This window comes from Peromyscus californicus, unplaced genomic scaffold (genome assembly GCF_007827085.1).
Source record: "Peromyscus californicus insignis strain IS unplaced genomic scaffold, ASM782708v3 Scaffold_4__1_contigs__length_199733344, whole genome shotgun sequence".
Classification (NCBI taxonomy): Eukaryota; Metazoa; Chordata; class Mammalia; order Rodentia; family Cricetidae; genus Peromyscus; species Peromyscus californicus.
This window is the reverse complement of record NW_026294562.1, coordinates 137,262,770-137,283,161: the sequence shown is the minus strand read 5'-3', so window position 1 is coordinate 137,283,161 and position 20,392 is coordinate 137,262,770. Positions and strand designations below refer to the sequence as shown.

General features: G+C 47.1%; 1 protein-coding gene across 5 annotated transcripts in view; it reads right to left on the bottom strand.

Moving 5' to 3' along the window:
• The window catches only part of Entrep2 (endosomal transmembrane epsin interactor 2), a 426,837-nt gene that overhangs the window by 21,830 nt on the left and 384,615 nt on the right, over positions 1 to 20,392 (bottom strand). For all 5 annotated transcript variants that reach the window (XM_052761568.1, XM_052761570.1, XM_052761571.1 and 2 more), the window contains 3 exons: positions 13,256 to 13,363; positions 2,488 to 2,648; positions 1,568 to 1,703 (listed from right to left, as the gene is read on the bottom strand). In XM_052761568.1, coding sequence (XP_052617528.1) covers positions 1,568 to 1,703; positions 2,488 to 2,648; positions 13,256 to 13,363 — 405 coding nt within the window. The remainder of the gene's footprint in view (positions 1 to 1,567; positions 1,704 to 2,487; positions 2,649 to 13,255; positions 13,364 to 20,392) is intronic.

Below are 20,392 nucleotides of genomic sequence, written 5' to 3'. Positions count from 1 at the left end.
TCAGGCAGTTCCTACACCGTGACTTTTACCATGTACACAAAAGAGGCCAAGATCCTGGGTCTGGAGGTGCCACCTATAGCCACTAAGCCACTCAGGGCATTTCAGGATTGGAGTGGGCACAAAGGCATTACTCAAGGATTCTCTGGTTATGTCAGGGCAGGAGGGATTCACCAGGCCGGCCCAATACTGAGGGAGAATCCCTGGGCTAAATGTTTCTTTTCCCTTTGATGCCAACAGCCTGAACAGCACTGTCCATGCTTCCTTGCCATGGATCACAGTGTGCATGTGCCCTGCTGCCTTTCCTTGTCCCCTGACTCAGCCTACAGAAAGTGACCCACCCTGATGGCTGTGCTTATCTCTGAGGCTTATGAAGCTGAGCCGGTACAGTGGCCAAGCAGTACTCCATAAACAAAGCTTCTTCATGGGATCCATATCCTGTCAGTGGCTGAGGTAAACACCAGTAAAGCTGGCTCTCCTCCACTTCTTCCGGTCGTTTTGATGTCCAAGGTGCAGGATCAGAGCTTGAGGGGATATCAAAAAGTCTAAGCCTTTCGCCAGGGCTGTCATCCAGGGGTCAGGCAGCAGGGGCTAAGGGAGCAGAGTGTGGACATACCTGGAATGCCCTGTAGAGCCTCCATGTTGTGGTATTATCCAACTCTGTGACTTGTGCTTGGGGCAGGCTTTCAACACACGACACTTGTACTACCCGACTACCATGTCCCCACCTCTGGCTCATTCCCTACCGCTTCCTCTTAAGACCTCCCTGGTCCCATGACCTCACCTTTCTGCCTGATTAGAGATTTCACACTCAAGAAAGACAACAACAATAATGGCCAAGATAAAAATGCTACCAAAATATGCCTAGAGACGTCTCCTGAATTCAGGATTTACCATGTTCCCAGGCTTACATTGCAGAGCACCATTTCCTTTCATCCTATGAGCTTGATACTAATGTGTGTTTTTTTTTTTCCCTCATCATTTTTCAGAAGAAGGAACCAAGGCTTTACAGACATACTCGAAATGCCTGTTAATGGCTGGGGACCATGGAGCAATAGGAGCCCCCGGCACACACAGCTCAGAGAAGCTTCCAAGTAGCTGGCAGCAGAGGCACATCCCTGGTCTGGGGCCGCCTGGCCTCTTACAGCTCCATCAGATCATGTCTACAGCCATGGCTAAGACAGGTCTTGGTCCCCTGAGTCCTTTGTCCACAAGCTCAGCACCCCCTGCTCGGGTCACAGGTTAGAAGCTGTCCTGGTTCCTTCTGTTCTCTCCAGACACACTGGGCAGCATGGAACACAGGCACATCTGACTTAGGCTGGGTCTGGCTGCAGCAATTAGGTTGAGTATCCCAAGGGCAAGTTCACATAGTGATGTGCCCAGGCTGCAGCTGGAATCAGCATCCTGCAGTTTCTGTAAGGCTCACACATTGCCCAGGACATGCCCAGGCTTCATCACAGGGCAGTCGCTGGGTCTGTGACACAGCCAACACTTGTCTGGGAGCTTTCTGAGGACAGGCTAGGAAGTGGGGTATACATAAAAGCCGGTCTTGTCAGGGCCCGAGTCTCACCTGGCTGGCGGGAGTCTGACCCACCACGGCCTCGTACGGTGGGGGCAGCTCAGCAGGGTACAGCATGCCAGGGCTGTTGATGGCAACGTCGTACAGAGTGCTGAAGGGAGAGGGAGCGAAGTCCAGGTGGAGGCCCCTAGAAAACAGAACATGGTCAGCCCCTGAGGGCCCAGGCCAGGGTCTGACATTTCTCTCCAAGTATCGACTGTCTAACACTTGTCCCGTTGAAAAATAAGAGCCTGACTCACTGAGCAGGTTTAACTTCTGTCTTTCTTCTGAAAGATGCTCATATTTCACTGAACACTTAAGCTCTGTCTATTATAATTAAATCAATGACAAAGCTGATGAAATTTCTAATTAATGTTCCACGCTCGGTGGTGACTGTCACTCAGGGGCAACTTTGCACATGTAAGCATACCACAGAGCCTGGCCTACACAGCAGGCTGCTGACTCCAGCCCCAGCCTATGGTGCCATTTAGGTAACACTGCAAAGACCTCGACAGAAATCTGCTATTCCGTCAGGCCTTGTGGTGCTCGCCTGTAATTCCAGTACTTGAGACACCGAGACAGGAGCGTCATAAGTATGAGGCCATTTGGGGCTACATGGAGAGTTCAAAGCCACCCTGGGCTGTACAATGAGGCCCTGTCAACAACAAAAAAATAAAAGTGGAACACAATTGACTCATCACAGCCACCCAAACCCCAAAGAACAAAAATAAAAGAAAGAACTGTATTTCTAGGTCCCATCTCCTTTCTTTACTTCCTATCCCTGTGAGGTGCATACTGCTGTACTGGTTTTTCTTCTGTTCCACTCTGCACCTCTCTCTCCTCTGCCATCACAACTTCCTCCTCCCAAAGATGCTTCCTGTCTGCAGCTTCTCACACACCAGGGGACACAGGACACGTCGAGGAACACTGACCTGTGGGCCTCCGCTGTGGGTGTACAGGTGTATTCTGGAGGGTAATAGGGTGGAGGCGGGAGGGGGGCGATGAACTCGTCGAAGTCCAGAGTCTGGTGGAGAATGGTGCCGTGCGGAGTCAGGCAGGCGGCACTGGCAGAGTGGGACCTCTGTGGGAAGAACTGGAAAGCACAGGGAAGCAGCGTTATCGCAGACCTTGCGTGGCTGGTGGCTAACGGAGCTAATTGCAAACATATTACTTACCACGATAAAACGCCTAGTTTAACCTGCCAAGCCGTGACTGCTAAACACACACTTTACAAAGGGAAGCCCTGAGAGGCCCTCCCTCTGCTCTGCTTCCTCTGCTAGGCAGGATGCCTTTGATTTTTATTTCTTGTGTGTGTGTGAGGTAAAACTGCTGCCTGGGAAGTCTTTAATACAGATTTTTTACTGGGAATCTTCACTCCTGTGACTCTACTGCCTAAACACTGCAGTCAAAAGGACACTTACCATTCATGCTTCCAAACAGCACTTTAGGAGAAAAAGCTAGACTTTGAGTATGCTCACTCAGTAAGTTTCTGTCACAAAGTATACTTGGCACATGCTCTATACATAAGTCCCTTCTCAGAGTCCTGAAAAGTACTTCAGGCCTGCATTGTGAGCCCAACATGTCACACACACTTCCTTATAGTTCAATATGGGCCCTTTGGACACGAGTATCTAGGGATCCACATACTTCATAGGACCTTGCTCCGAAGGTGAAGAAAGCCCATGAGCTCCAGAATATTCTTTGGGGGCAACTGTGAACACTGGATGCCACTTAAAAATACCAAGGGAAACATTTGAATAAAACAAATGCTCTCTGCCTGGATTTCTGCTTCGAAAATATTAACCAACACTTGTTTCTCTCTCTAGCCTCGGGCACTCCTGCCAGAGGTAAACTGTTCCATGGAAATGTCTGAGCCATTGCTTCATCTATAGGTGTAAAATGACCCATACTGCATGGGCTCCAAGCTTTCACATAGCCCGTCAGTGAAGTAAGAGGAAAGAGACAGACACTAAGACTCACGTGTACACAGTGAAACACAACAGCTTTATTAGCAAATACAGTCCTCCAATCAGTGTGGGAAGAGGGGATCTACAAGGCACTCATGAAGCAGATGAGTTCTAAATGGGCCTTGAAAGACTGGAGGGACAGCAGAGGCTGGGGCTTCGGGAGAGCCTCCAGGCTCTAAAACGGGTGACCAGTGAACAATGTGTGTCACAAGAGGAAAACAATAGGGAACTGGTCAATCCTTAATTCCGGGGATAGGCAGGGGCCAGTGAGGATGTTGGAGCTGGGTGGCAGGGAGCACCCAGGGGTGGCAGGGATAGGGTGGGCTCATTCAGACAGGGGCGGGGCAGGCAGGTGGAGAATTTCTGCACTAGCAGGGGTGAGTCCAGGCTTCAGAATATGGTCAAATGCAGCGAAATCAGTGTGCTCTGGGCTGATGGTTACATCTGAATGAGGGACCCATGGGATTAAAATGGCCACCGCCAGACTACCCAACACACATTCCCCGCCCCTCCAGCTAGTCTGACTCATTGCTGTTTCTTTAATTGTCGGAAATTAGAGGGGAAGGGACAGCTGTGAGTAGGCTGGATGTGTGCTGTCATCCTCTGCCTCAGAAGCTGCTAATCCCTGTGCTTGCTGCTCAATAGGTAGGCAGTGAGGGGTGGGCGGATGTTCCTGGGGTCTAATAAGGAACTATTTTAAATTGGTCTCTATCAGAAATGAGAAGAATCGACAGAATACTCAAGCAAAGTGCATGAAATGCAAAAGCGCCCAACATCAGAGACCTGACCAAAGTTAAAGACAGTTCATCCCCTCTGAGCACGACTTTGTCTTTCCTGGAGACTGTTGCTTTCTTCTATAAGATGCATGGTGTTCTAATCACAGCAACAGAAAAGTAACGGATACACTGTCAGGCTGCCTGTGTTTTACCCCCCTATTCTTTCCTAAATGGGGCACAGCACATGCTCAGCTGAGTGGATGGGATGGATACCTCTCTGCTGTGGTGCCCTTGTTCTCCTGCCCCCCGCAGAAGCAGCCAACAGAGCAGCAGCGAAGGAGCAAGCTGCCTGGCCTCCGCTCCTGGAATGCAGTCTCCATCTTGTGCAGGAGCTATTTTTAAACCAGCCCAGATGAGCTCATGCTGTCGGAAAATCTTTTACCATCAAGACCTCTGTACACTGAATCCCATCCAGTTTCCAGCTTCCTTCCAACCAGGGCCAACTGCCCCCTGCTCCGAGCAAGGTTTGCTCAGCCACCTTCCACACTATATGTGCCTTGTTTCCTCTTCCTGGCAACTTAGCTCCTTCTCATCTGGCAACCTGCCAGACCTCCTTCAAGACCAGGCAGAATGTCCGTGACTGGAAGGCTTGTCTGCCAGCCCACATCCTCCCCACTCAGGTTCCATGCTCTGGGGCCTCACGTCTACACCTCCATGGTTAGGTATAAAGCATAACTTTACATCTCCTGGAGAGGGTAGAAAATGGGCTGAGTCATCTCTTCTGTCCTGCAGGGTTCTGTCTTCCCTGGGCTGTCTAAACTACATGGAGACATCAGCACGTGTGTGTGGAGACTGACTGAGCCGCTCACACATCCTCCCAGAGTTTACCATTCATACAATAGCAGTGTGCACCTGAGACCTTACATTCTGTCTGCTGTGGGAAAGGAGGCTTCTTCCAGGAACACCTGAAAGTAAGGGGGGCTGAGAGGTGCAGTTACTCGACCCTGGGTAGATTCCCAAAGCCTACAACATGAAGCCCTTAAAACTTGGCTCAGCTCACACAGTCTACCTTCTGCAGTCTGGAAGAGACCATGAAGAGGTTAATGGACATCAGATTATCAGTCAAAAGTCTGGTCTCCCGACACTGAACGACCACTGAGGCCCACATGACTTTGCACCTTACTGACCTATTAGTCTCAGGTTCCTTTTCCCTGGTGCTACCAGGATTATATCATGCAATGCCATCCTGTGTCACAGATCCACGCAGAAGTGTCAGGAGGCTCAAATGAAGGCCTCTGTTCTAGCCACTAGCTCTCTTGTCTCTGGGCCCGATCTTCTGCAGGGAAACAGGATGAAGGGCAGGCAGGCTTGGACAGCAAGAGTCTGGGTGCCTCGGGGTTGGAGTTGCCTGAAGCCAGGCTCACTACCTTCCCTGCCTCTCCCCACCCCCCAGGAACAGAGGCTATCCCCATCTTTCCCTCGGCATTCTGGCTCGTTGAGTGACTGTGAAACTCCTGGGGTGGGTCATGACCTTGAGTATCCTGCACGTCTTCCAGCTGCATGCTCACAGTTATCAGGCCTGTGTGAAGAACACACCCATCTGCACTTCCCAAAGGGAGCTCTCCTTAGTGAAACCTGTGAGCAGAGGGTGAGAACATGGGGGCACTACTAGGAGAGGACAGTGGCCAGCAAAGCTGTGTAACAGCTGAAGATGCCTCTGAGGCTAAGGTGGCAGTGTGTGTGTGAGGGAAATGGTGAGGAAAGTAGGCAAATGAGATGCATTTAAAAACACACTAGAAATGACACCAGAGACACTTAGGAGGCAAAGCACCTTCTCCACTGAGCTGTGTCAATAAACGGAATTGTAGCATCACGCAGCTACTGTTTCCGCATGTTAGAAAGGCTGGGCTTCCGCAGTCCTGACAGTAGAAGGAACATTTGCCATCTCATGCATTCATGATGCTAGTTCCAACTGCAGCTAATCAGCCCCAATAGGGATGCATTCAAATTGCAAGGAAGATGTGGGTACTTAGAATTCTAAAGTCCCCCTTTAAAAAAAAAAAAAAAGAATTCTAAAGTCCCAATAGTGCTGCTGAGCTCCTGGGTGAGGTCATGACCTTGAGTCGCCTGTATCCATGAGCCAACTACAGAGCTGCCTAGTGGCTCCTACAATCAACCAAGGGGGCCACAGAGCAAATGAGTGAATGTGTCAGCTCATGACACAATTTGGGACTCATCTGAGAGATTAATGTGACAGTTATATATGAGCCACAGTAGAAATCATGGCTGGGGTTTTATCTGCTGACACTCCAGAGTAAAGTGAGACCTGCAGTATGGCAGAACGATGCCCAGGGATGGGTCACTGCCTAGCTATTGAGCAGCAAGCACAGGGATTAGCAGCTTCTGAGGCAGAGGATGACAGCACACATCCAGCCTACTCACAGCCGTCCCTTCCCCTCTAATTTCCGACAATTAAAGAAACAGCAATGAGTCAGACTAGCTGGAAGGGCGGGGAATGTGTGTTGGGTAGTCTGGCGGTGGCCATTTTAATCCCATGGGTCCCTCGTTCAGATGTAACCATCAGCCCAGAGCACACTGATTTCGCTGCATTTGACCATATTCTGAAGCCTGGACTCACCCCTGCTAGTGCAGAAATTCTCCACCTGCCTGCCCCGCCCCTGTCTGAATGAGCCCACCCTATCCCTGCCACCCCTGGGTGCTCCCTGCCACCCAGCTCCAACATCCTCACTGGCCCCTGCCTATCCCCGGAATTAAGGGTTGACCAGATCCCTATTGTTTTCCTCTTGTGACACACATTGTTCACTGGTCACCCGTTTTAGAGCCTGGAGGCTCTCCCGAAGCCCCAGCCTCTGCTGTCCCTCCAGTCTTTCAAGGCCCATTTAGAACTCATCTGCTTCATGAGTGCCTTGTAGATCCCCTCTTCCCACACTGATTGGAGGACTGTATTTGCTAATAAAGCTGTTGTGTTTCACTGTGTACACGTGAGTCTTAGTGTCTGTCTCTTTCCTCTTACTTCACTGACGGGCTATGTGAAAGCTTGGAGCCCATGCAGTATGGGTCATTTTACACCTATAGATGAAGCAATGGCTCAGACATTTCCATGGAACAGTTTACCTCTGGCAGGAGTGCCCGAGGCTAGAGAGGAAACAAGTGTTGGTTAATATTTTCGAAGCAGAAATCCAGGCAGAGAGCATTTGTTTTATTCAAATGTTTCCCTTGGTATTTTTAAGTGGCATCCAGTGTTCACAGTTGCCCCCACAGAATATTCTGGAGCTCATGGGCTTTCTTCACCTTCGGAGCAATGTCCTATGAAGTATGTGGATCCCTAGATACTCGTGTCCAAAGGGCCCATATTGAACTATAAGGAAGTGTGTGTGACATGTTGGGCTCACAATGCGGGCCTGAAGTACTTATTAGACCCCAGGAACATCCATCCGCCCACCCCTCACTGCATGCCTGCCTCTGGGGCAGTACAGGAAGATCTTCTCCTTGATGTCAGGTAAGAGAACCAAGACAGGGCTGTGCTGGATAGTTTTATGTCACTTTAACACAAGCTAAAGTCATCTGAGAGGAGGGCTCCTTAACTGAGAAAATGCCTCCAGACGATCAGGCTGCAGGCAAGCTTGTGGGACATTTTCTTAATTAGTGATCAATGGGGGAGGGCCCAGCCCACTGTGGGTGGTGTCATCCCTGGGCTGGTGGTCCTAGTTTCTACAAGAAAGCAGGCTGAGCAAGCCATGGGGAGCAAGCCATAAGCAGCTCCCCTCCATGGCCTCTGCATCAGCTCCTGCCTCCAGGTCCCTGCCCTGTCTGAGTTTCTGTTCTGGCTTTCTTCCATGACAGACTACTTTGTGGAAGTGTAGGCCAAACAAACCCTTTCCTCCCCAGCTTTTTGGTCATGGCGTTTTGTCGCAGCAATGGAAACCAGAACTGACAAGGGTCCAGAGTATGGTGCTGGGGCCAGATTTTACCCCCTCAGCCCAGCACCCCTCTGTGGAGAGTTGCTCAGGAAGATGTGTAAGGATGGCAGCAGGAGCTGGGCGCACGCAGCAGCAGGAGTGCCCCACAGTTCTCTCTGAAAGCAGCCCTGAGTGTTGGTTAGGAGGAATGGCCAATGGGAGGCTGCATACATGCTCATGGGGGCTGCTCCCCAGTAGCAACCTTGTCATGAATGAGTATTTCTTAGAGGAGCTGTGGCTGTGGTATGTGACACTTGCCAAACATGTACAAGACGAGAGGTTCAGTCTCCAGTACCACACAGACAGACAGACAGACAGATACACACACACACACACACACACACACACACACACACACACACACACACACACACACAGACAATAGACAGATTACACACAGAGATACAGATACACATACACACACAGACACACACAGACACCCACACAGAGACACTCATATACAGTCACACAAACACAGACACACACTTCAATTATACTTCTCACTTTGAGAATCTCAAGTAAAAATACCAGAAGAATGATTGGCAAGTCACATGAGCCACAACTGAGCCCAACAAATGGGAATCCAGCCAGAACTGGGATGTCAACACACAGGAGATAACACTGAGGTCATGGTGAGTGGCACACGGCGGAACTGCCGCACAGATTTAATACAATCCCGGTGTGATTACTTTTCAGACACTGACAAACTGATTCTGAAATTCATGGGGAACTACAAGGGTACAGAATTTTCACAACCAGCATGAGAATAAACGAAGCTGGAGGATTCTCACACCCATTTTAGAAGTGACTATAACATGGTAACCATGGGCTCTATGGAATTGCCGTGAAGGTGGACATAAAGACTGATGAAATGGAACTGGGAGCCCCCAGATAAACCCATGCATCTCCAGATAAACCCATGCATCTCTGGTCAACTGGCAACCGCCAGTAACACTGAGCCAACTCAGTGGGTTAACATTTGCGTTTCAACACATGGTGCCAGGAGCCACACAAAACCAGTCCTCCCCCACAATGTGCCTGACAACCTATGAGAGATGTTCCTCAACATCAACTAAGACTGCAAAACTCTCAGAAGGAATAATTTCATTTCCTTGGGAGACAGGACACCCAAAGCAAAAGTAGGAACAGGAAAAAGAGACACATTAGGCCTTGCTGAAACTAAAGTTGTGGCTGAAAGATACCAGCAAGTGAAAAGGTAATCAATGGAACGGGAGGAAACATCTGCACACCGTACATCTGAAGAGAGACCTGGATCCAGATCACACAAAGAACTTTATGACTCAGCAATAAGAGACAATTCCAATTTTTTTTTGTTTGTTTTTTTTTTTTGTTTGTTTTTGTTTTTTTTTGTTTTTTCGAGACAGGGTTTCTCTGTGTAGCTTTGCGCCTCTCCTGGAACTCACTTGGTAGCCCAGGCTGGCCTCGAACTCACAGAGATCCGCCTGGCTCTGCCTCCCGAGTGCTGGGATTAAAGGCGTGCGCCACCACCGCCCGGCTGACAATTCCAATTTTAAACATGGGCAAAGTAAAGTCCGTTCCTCCACAGAAGATCTATAAGTGGCCATTAAACACACAGAAAGAGAACCAAATCACTAATCACTGGAAAAATGCAAATCTAAACTACAATGGAATACCAACTCACAGCCACTAGGCTGGGGGAAGGGGACCGGGAGGAAAGACAATTAATTTATGTGCATTTGTATAAGCACTTAGATATAATGGGGGAATGGAAGTACTCGCTGCAAAGCTGTGGCGTTTGTCTCTCCCACGGGCCGGTGAGGAAGGTCATTAACTTTTCTTTATGTACTGCTATGTAATAGAGCTTCGTCCAATGATCACATATTATTCCTTTAATTAAATAACTGAATGAAATGAAGTAGGAAGCCTGAAAAGAGATTTCAAGGCATCTTCCTAAACATCCCGTTTCCATCTGACTGGGTGGAGTCCACAAGCCCGCTGGGTCAGCCCACCTCTTCCAGGGTGTAGCCAGCCTGGGCCAGCCACACTCCATATGGCCACCCTGTTTCTAAAAAACCCATTTCTATACATCACATGATCCATCCTCTCAGCAGTCTTGCAGGATGGAAAGGCTCAAATACTTCATGGCCTTCAGTGCAAAAGAAGGAAGACCAGTGGGAGGTGACGTGCCCACAGGTTCACGAGCTGGTCTCACAGGTACTGTGGCTATAAACAGTTCTTCCTTCTGCCTCCCCCAAGATGCGGGAGGGCATACACAGCTCAGTTTGACCAGGAGACCAGAACCTTGCCTGTGCCACAGCATGTGGCCATATAAGGAGAAGGCCTTATCAGCAGGAAACTCAATTATTCCTAGTTCCAAGCCTGGAGGTTTCAGATAGTATCTTCTTGTGGCTTGGATGTGTGTCCCTGTGTTGGAGGCTTGGCCCTCAGCATGGTGCTTCTGGGAGGTGGTATGGAACCTTTCACAAGTGGGGCCTCCTGGGAAGGGTGGGGGGGGTGGGGGTGAAGTTAGGTGACTGGAGGCAAGGCCTTAGGAAGGAAGTAATGTCATGCTTTCAGTTTAGAGAACTTGTTGTGAAGAGCAAGCCTGGTCTCTTCTATATATCTTTGCCTATTGTGATGCCAGCCACCACGCTGTGACACAGGTGAGGACGTCTTCACGAGTGCAGGCACCATGCCGTTTGGCCCCTTTGGCCTTCTAAGCCATTACCTGCATAACCTCTTTACAGGAGTCTACCCTAGGGCATTTCATTATAACAGAAAACTAAGACACAGCCTTGATAATCCTGTAAGAATTTGCTTGCTCACCGCACACACCACAGTTAGTGAAGTACAGCAAAGCAGTACTGCACTTGTAGTCAGTGCTGTGTGATGCCATTGCTGTGACGTCACTGCTCTGATGTCATTACTATGATGTCACAGCTGTGAGGTCATTGCTATGATTCCAGTAATTGGCTGCTCCTCCTGCCACATTGAAAAATGGAGAGAAAGTTGGGGCATAGCAAAGTGGTAGAGCTGTTTCCTAGCCTGCACAAGGCTCCATCCCCAGCACGGCCAACAAATAAAAGAATCAAATAAAAATCAACAGAGATCCGCAGGTTGTCCTGTGGGGCCGCTTTCATAGGTGAGGAAACTACTGGACAAGTAGGTTCGGTGATGTGCTCCAGGGCACCATAGAGGCAGAAGCAGTGGGGCTCAGATGCAGACATGCTTGACGCATGACCCCAGGCCTATTTCTGGTCTACATGGCCACCAATAAGGACAATGCGTACTTTGGCTTAATTCTAATTGCTTACACAGCTAGAATATACCTTATTCTTATTCAGTTGACAATTTTCATTTTAGTGTTTAAAAGTACAGGGATACAAACTGCTATCATCTAACAGCCTTCACTTCTGTTAGTTTGGTCCAATTGGTGTGATATTTACAGATCAATAGCAAAATCTACCGAGATGGGTAGAACTTCCTGGTATTTATATTTAACCTTTCCTTTATACAGCATGCTGGAGAAAATTACCAACATGAGGCCTCGATGAATGAGGCCAAAAGTTCATCTTGCTGAATAACTGCTTAATTAGACACCTCTCAGAACACCGAGACCCCTCAGAAAGGTCAGCTCGCTATGACAGCTGCGTGGATGTATGCTGTGAGCACCAGGCTGCACGCCACGTACAATTAGGACCAGCGGAGTTTTAACATATCGGGAACGATGCTCTCTGGCCTTATATCTTGATTAACGGATGCACTGCTAAGAGGTGGGTGAGGGGGAAGATTTAAAAGAAAAGCCCACTGTAGGGATAACTTGTCTTTTCTTTCATGAAATGCATAAAACATTGGGTGGAGGGCACAGTGGCCTTGAGGGTCAGGCTGAAGGACACAGACAGCTTGAATGTGGATTGTCCCAGACCAAAATGGTGGTGTTGAGAGGTGGGGCTAGTGGGAAGCGCTTGGGTAACAAGGGTCAACCCCTCCTGAATGGATTAACGCTATCTAGACGGAATGAGTATTCACTCTAATGAGCAGGGTTAGCTACCACTGGGAGGCAGGGCTGTTAAAAAACAAAACAAGGTTAGCCCTTGTGTTCTGTCTCACACACACACCCACTGCCCTTCTGCCACTTGCCGGGAGGTTTACACCGGAGGCCAACCACGTGCAGTTGTACGGTCTTGGGCTCCCCACTCTCCAGAACTGGATGCTAAGTAAACCTACTTTCTCTGTAAATGACTTCGTCTTGGCTGATCTGTTACAGTAAGAGAACACAAAAGCAGAGACAGCAAGTGGGAAGGAGGAAGAGATAATGAGCACAGAGTGGCTCCTACCCCCGGCACCAAAAACCAATACCAATTTCTTTTTATTATGAGTTCCACAATAATGTATTGAACCCTAGGCTGTGGTCCACTCATGCTGAGACAACGAAGAGCCATCATGACTTATGAAGTGTGTGTTTAGAGATGTTTATTAATAAGAACATGACCCCTGCTCTGGCCTTACCACTCCCATGGGAGCAGAAGGTCTTTTTTTTTTTTTAAAGACCCTGACCATGGCACCAGATGAGGGCCACTGAACCATGACCTCAGGGTTAATTAGCAAATTTCAAAAGCAAAGAACAGCAGTTTTTCAATTTGAGAAATCACCTTCTAACAACCCCAAACTTCTTCTGTTACAGAGAATTCTGAAGAATAAGGACAGGCCTTGCTCTAAAGGTTCCAGGGGGTGTCCAACACAACAGAACCGGATTGACTCAGGGACACATTCTAGGTGCTCTGGGGTGGGGTGGGGTGACTCCATCATAAACATGGAACTCTGCTGATGTCTGAAGGTCTGAAGTAAGGCAACATGAGCAAATATTGCAGAGTCCCCCTCTTCAGAGTGCATCACAAGGTGACTCCAAGGATCTCCAAGGACAGTTTGGACTGATCGACCCCGTGGTTCTCTAACCAGAAGTAGAGAACACGTATACACTGGACTCCAGCTGGTTAGAGGAGGGAGGCCTGGGCTGGCCACTCTGAAGGCCGGGGCAGGAGTGGGGTCACTCACCATCTGCAGGACATCAGCAGAGACCATTTGCATGCAGCACATGGCTGTGGCCAAGGCGCACACGATGGTGGAGAGGACATTGAGGGCACACACGCTGAAGAGGAGATCCTGAAAGACAAAAGGCAGGAAAAGGGTCAGTTCCTCCTGGTCACCCAGATGCAGAATCCAGGGTACACAGTAAGCCCAGGTCCAGGACAGCATGGGCAGCTGCCAACTGCTTCACAGAAGGCTGGTTTCATGTGTGGTTGTATTTTATTCATGCTAAAAATTAGCCTTTAAAATACACATATTTGTTTATTTTTTTTTACTATGCTGCTCAAACTGTTCTTAATACTAAAATATGTCTTTCATGATTTTGGTAATTATTAGGTAGTCAGTAAAATAGCTAAAAAATATTGGGATGTTCACGTTAGAAGGTGGGTAATTTTTATCAATCACAAAGTGTAGCTTGACACTGATGAGTGTTTAATAAAATGTCAGGTTTTTAAATGACATTTTTTATATTTAGGGAATTGTAGATTCACACGTAGTTGTCAGAAATAATGCTGAGCTCTCAGGTGCACCCACTGGTAGCATCTTGCCAAACCACAGCTTAGTTCACATCCCAGCCAAGACACTGACAGTACAGTCAAGAAATAGAAGGCCCCATCACCATGGGTCTCCCATGCTGCTTCTTAAAAACAATCCTCCCTCCACCCTCCTCCTGCTTTCCACTCCAAATACCTTCTGTCAACCACTATCTTGCTTCTCAACACTTGTTTCAAGAATGTTACATGAATAGAATCACAGAGCATGTCACCTTTTGCAATTGTTTCTTTTTTTTTCCATCTTCATTCAGCTCTGTGAAATTGTGCTCTGTGAAAAGTTCACAACTGTCTTACAATACACCATGGCTGTTGAATACAGTAACAGCTCATTCCTTTGTATTGGTGAGTAGCATTCCACCACATAGATGTACCACAGTTGGTTTAACCATCACCAGTTGAGGAGTACCTGGGTGATTTGTAATTTGGGACTAATACAAATAAAATGTGCACATTTTTGCACAGGTGTTTATGCAAAGGTAAGTGTTTATTTTCTGTAGAAATTGTCTAAGACAACAATTGCTAGGTATAGTTATTGTATAGTTAGTTTTGCAAGGAACAGTCAAGGTGCTTTCTACAAAGGCTGAGCCATTTTACATTCACACCCACGACACATGAGCGACCCAGCTTCCCTGCATCATTGCACACATTTTGTGTGACTTCTAGTTTAGCTGTTCTGATAGGTATGCATGGATGTACATTTCCAGATCGATTTTGAATTTCCATGGTGTGTAAAGATGTTGAACGATTTCTTTTTGCTTGCTATTTGCCATCTGGTTCCTCTTTAGCAAAATGTCTTTCAGGTTTTGCTCATTTTCCCATTGCCTTGTTTGTCCTTTGGCTCTTGGCTTTCAAAAGTTCTTTATACCAGTTATTCATGGGCACACGACTCGGAAATTATTTTCTCAAACTGCAGCATATCTTTCCAAGAACTTCCCATGGTGCCCGAGTTTGGGGGACAATAACAAAAATGCCACCAGATGTGTGACCACAGCAACAAGGCGTTTGTTTCCTACCTTTAGAGGCTGAGGGTATCGATCAAGGCATCGGATCTGGTGACCAACTTCTGGCTGTGGCTTCACCTCAGTGAACAGGGCAGCAAGTTCTCTGGGTTCTCTGACAAGAACTTGAACCCCTGGAGAACTCCACCTTCATGTCCTCATTATGTCTAGAGTCCTGATGTTCTAATAACATCACAGTAGGTTCAGGATTTCAGTATTTTAACATATGAATTTGGGGGAGGAAAATATTCAGTCCATTGCAATATGAACTTTTCACAGGACACAAATTTCCAGTCTCTCTCTCTCTCTCTCTCTCTCTCTCTCTCTCTCTCTCTCTCTCTCTCTCTCTCTCTCTCTCTCTCTCTCTCTCTTTCACCATGCTTTGGGTGCCAAGTCTGCCTAGCTCTAAATACTTAAACATTTTCCCATGTTTTTTTCCCTAAACATTTTTAGAGTTTTGTTTATGTTCATGTCCATGACTCATTTTGAGGTAATTATTGGATAAGGTTTAGGTTGCAGTTCATTTTTGTCCTTTTAATTTTAATTTCCACATGCTCATTGTGAGTATATAGAAATGTGATTTCTGTATGTGTGTGTTTATGTGGTATTTTGTGATCTTGAATTCATTAGTTCTAGCCATTTTTAAGGGTGCTTTGGCATTTTCTATGCAGAGAAGTCATCTGCAGATGTTGTTTCTCTGTGATTTACATGCTGCTGCTCATTTTCCTTGACTTATGACATTAGTTGGGACTCTAACCACTGGGAGTAACAAGACTAGTGAGATGACAAAAGCAGGCATGTTCACCTTGTTCTCCATCTTAGAGGGTCTACTTCATATTGTTCTCCATCTTAGAAGTCTACTTCATGACATTGTTCTCCATCTAAGTTTACTTCATGACATTGTTCTCCATCTCAGAATTCTACTTCATGGCATTGTTTTCCATTGTAGAGGGTCTACTTCATGACATTGTTCTCTATCTTAGAATTCTACTTCATGACATTGTTCTTCACTGTAGAGGGTCTACTTCATGGCATTGTTCTCCATCGTAGAGGGTCCACTTCATTACATTGTTCTCCATCTTAGGGGTTCTACTTTATGACACTGTTCTCCACCTTAGGGGTCTGCTTCATGGCACTGTTCTTTATCTTAGAGGGTATACTTTATGGAATTTAACTGTCCAAAGGCAATTCATTCTTCTTTAGGAAATTCATTCTCAAATGCCATAAATAGGATTCACAAAAATGACCCCAAAGATTCACAAAATTGACCAATGATACACCACTCAACTCTAGCTTTTTTGAGTAGGCAAAATATTATACACATCCCAACAGCTACCGGTAAAGCCTGTCTTTTCCTAGAAGGACAGCAGTATTGAGGTTAGGTATGATGAACTATCAAGGGGTGAGCATCCCTGAGAGCAAATAAAAGATGATTTTCTCAGTGCCTGACATTGTGCCTGCATGAGGGTGCTGTGGGATGGTCTGTATGTCAAATGTGTTGCTGATTGGTCAATGAATAAATCACTGATTGGTCAGTGGCCAGTCAGGAAGTATAGGCAGGACTAACAGAGAGGAGAATTGAGAGAACAGGAAGCTGGGTGAGAGAGACACTGCCAGCCACCATGATGAGAAACAGCATGTGAAGATGCCGGTAAGCCACGAGCCATGTGGCAAGGTATAGATTAATGGAAATGGATTAATTTAAACTGTAAGAACAGTTAGCAAGAAGCCTGCCACGGCCATACAGTTTGTAACCAATATAAGTCTCTGTGTTTACTTGGTCGGGTCTGAGCAGCTGTGGGACTAGCAGGTGAGAGAGATTTGTCCTGACTGTGGGCCAGGCAGGAAAACTCCATCTACATGAGGGTCTCTGTGTAAATCTGACTCTCTAGTCCAGCAGCATTTCCAGGGCTTGTTCCTGTAGTCATGAGCCAGTGTCTTCAATTCTATAGCACCCTCTAGGAAGTTTTCCACTCTCTTGTAAGCTGTCTGTCGCTGCAGAAGTCACTGTCTACTCCCTTTCCTCAGAACCTCAAGCCCAACTTGTGAGATAGAAAAGAGGTGTGGTTATGATAAATATTATGGAGGGTAAATTTAGCTCATGGCATTTCATGGTGCTCAAGGTTGTACAGCCCGGTGTAAATGTTGAGTCAGAGGAAGGAATCTGGCTTTTAAAATCTAAGAAGTGCTTAGTCTGGGGCTTATTCCCACCGTCATTCCTGCCCTCTCGACACCTCAAAACAATGTGAGAATTGGACTCTGCCCAGCCCTGTGAGCCCAGGCTCTGTGTCTCTAACCCTTTCAGGTGGCTCTGTCCCTGGCCTCTAGCAGTTTCTTCATCAGCATATGTTAACAGTGTTCAACAGAATACCCAAGGGACACCTTCCACAGACCCCACAGTTATGTGTGCAGATCTTCCCCCATCTCTATCCTGAGAGGTCTATTCCATGTCTTGGTCATCTCATACCTTCAGTTGTGTCGCCCCAACTCAAGAAGTCTCAGGGGCTCCTAAGTTACTTTCCTCAGCACTGAGCCCTGGGAGTTTCTTCAGGAAGTCAGCAAGAGAGGAGACTGTGGGACTCCCTTGTTTGCTGACCTTCTCCCAGGAACCACAGTCCTTTATTGCATTTTCATACATGTTGTCAATTTGGTGGTTGCTTCAGGAAGGAGGTAAACCTAGTCCCTAAATACACCATCACGGGAAGAGGCTCTGGGTGGTGTTTTTTGTTTCTGATTATGGCAGAGCTGAGCAGGCTGTGCAAAGTTGCTATGGTCATCCCATATGCCCCCCTCTTCTCCAGGGTGGGAGCTTGGTCATGGAACAGAACACACACACCGTTCTAGAGAGTTATAGGATCAGGAGCTCGGATGTGTTTTGTGGGTAATGAGTTACCAATGAAAATGTGTGATGTTGGAAAAGTGGGAATAAGATCTTCATTAGCAAATGACTGGAAAAGCAATTTGAAGGCTATAGCACAGAACCTGAGCTTCAACTGTCAGCAAGAATCTGTTGATTGAAAGTCTGGAAACATTGAAGTGGTTGGTGATATGCTGTTGGAGAGGGGTGTGAGCCAGGGCCCACAGAAGTATGGAGACAGTGTCTGAGCAAGACTTCCGAGCCCAAGCCAATACAGCGCAGCCATGTACTGTTGATGGGGAGGGGGACAATGAAATGAGGGCGAAGAGACGACAGGAGGTGATCCTGGTGAGTACCATGAGACACCAGCCCCAGGGTCAGGGGGCTATGGGAGATGACTGTCTCAAACAAGTGTCGTCTGAGACATGGAGAGGCTTAATGCCAGGGTACCATCCCACAGACAAGCTATAGATTAGTTGGGAAAAATAGATCTGCAGCTCATGACAGTGGCCAGAGCTGGAGAGCAGAGGAGGAGCTGTCCCGTGATCTTGACCTTGAGGATGTTCCTCATGTGTCCAGTGACCTATATTTACTCCCATTTCTAGAACCATCACACTTCGGGGGTCAGGATTTCCCAACCAGTGCCCTGAAGAAGACACATGTCCGCAGTGGGATCACCATTTTTACCTTACAGGCACACCACAGAATAATACTCTGGAAGGCTATATGGGACTCTTCATATATTTTACATGTCTCTGAGGGTTAATTCCAAATTATAACTAAGACAGAGAGGGATCCATATCGATTCAGCATAGCTAGAAGCAGATTAAAACCTGGGAATTTTAACCTTAATGACCACATGTTCCATTATCACCGAGACGAATTCCTTGAAAATAACACTAATTTTGCATATACTCCCACCAGCCTTAAAACCTCTGGTACGAATACGCACCCCGAGGCAAACATTGCTTTATGTCCTGTGAAGTGTGTTTGTTTGAAACACATTCCAAAATGACTGCTCTCCTACTGCTCCCCCAGCTGCCTCAGTGTTTGGCTTTTCCTAACAGCACACCACTGGAAGTGGGTTTAAATGTTTCTTTACAATTCCTTTCTGGTTTAAATAACACCTTTACCGCCATGACAGCTTTCTCAGGGCATCTCCACAAATGTTAAAATTCATGGTCTGTAAAATCCCTTTACACGGTCAGTGGAAATGGCAAGTGTGGAAACCGCACGGCTGTCATTGTTGATACTGAGTCTGGCCTCTGGACATTTGTCACACTTACCTCCCAAGTTATTAACACGAACACTTAGGAAACTCTCTCACAGAGCACATCGCGCACAGAACAAAAACAAGAGGAAAAACGTTTTAGAGACTTAGGCAAATCTACACACGATGAATTCTCCGAATATTCTCTCCACTCCAAGCAAATCTGGATCCTCTCAGCATAATGACTAGAGACAGGTGTCAGCACTGAGAACACACAGATGCCTCCACATTAGGAAACTCCAAGTCCAGGGCTTTGATTCCTTTGCCTTCTGGAAATGTCCTTGTGCAGATGACAAGCTCCCATAATCCTTTCTGCAAGTTCATTCACGAGGTTTTTCTCTTCTGACATGTTTTCTCTCTTTGAATAATGAAAGAAGTTTCGCAGACCATCACCAGCCAAGGTGTCCTGCTGTACAGCCTCAGACATGAGGTGGAGAGAATGAATATCTGGTGTGATTGCATGTGGGATGGGGTTGGGCTTTACCTGGACTGTCATTTTAGGTACCCACTCCCCACATTGTTTATTTCCTTGGCATATCTGACACTGGCTATGTACTCCAACCTGACATTTACTCATCTGTGTGGGGGAGGCAGTCTGCCACAGGCGTGGCCCACCTCCGAGTTCCTGCCCACTTAGATCTTAACTGCTCTGTGCAGCTCACTTCCTTGGGCTGAGTTTGCAATAAGCAGTTCTGAAGAAAGAGGAAAGAGGTGACATGTGCCCCAAAGTGTAGATTTACTACATAGGCACAGATTCCCCAAGTCCCACAGTCCTGGTCCATCATCTCGCTCACTGTGTGTGCCGCTCTGCGATGGGAGCCTTGACTGAGGGCAGACACAGGTCACTCTGCACAGTGCTGCTGTTGTGAGCATTTAAACTCCCTGACTCTGAACCAGGAGTTTCCTGCCTTCTGTCAGAGAAATAACAGCAACCAAGAACAGGCTGGTTTGTTAGTTTGAAAGGAGGTGAAATCTCCGACAAATACAAAACACTCCGACTTCCATTTTGAAAGACAGCAAGGCCAGAGACCACGTCTTCCACCACTGTAGATGATTGAATGGTTTGTTCATAAACATTCATTTGAAAATCTATAAGATGTCTCATTGTGCCTTTTTGAAATTTAAGTTCAGGCTAGAAGGAAACAATTTAATTCTCACATTTCCAACTACACACAGAGGAAAAAATTCAATTTAACCCTTCTATAAAGTAATGCAGAAAATAACTCAGTAAAACAAGACACACAAAACAACCCCCTTGATTTGGTAGTACAATTAATGTTTGTGTGCAGTGTATACTGTGGCTTCCATTTTCCACATTTTTTTTCAAAGAATTTGACAATCATGGAGCAGATCCTGAGCCACTTAAATTGCTTCTGTAGAAGACAGTGGTTGGATACATAAGTCCTGGATGGCTAGAGTTCAGAC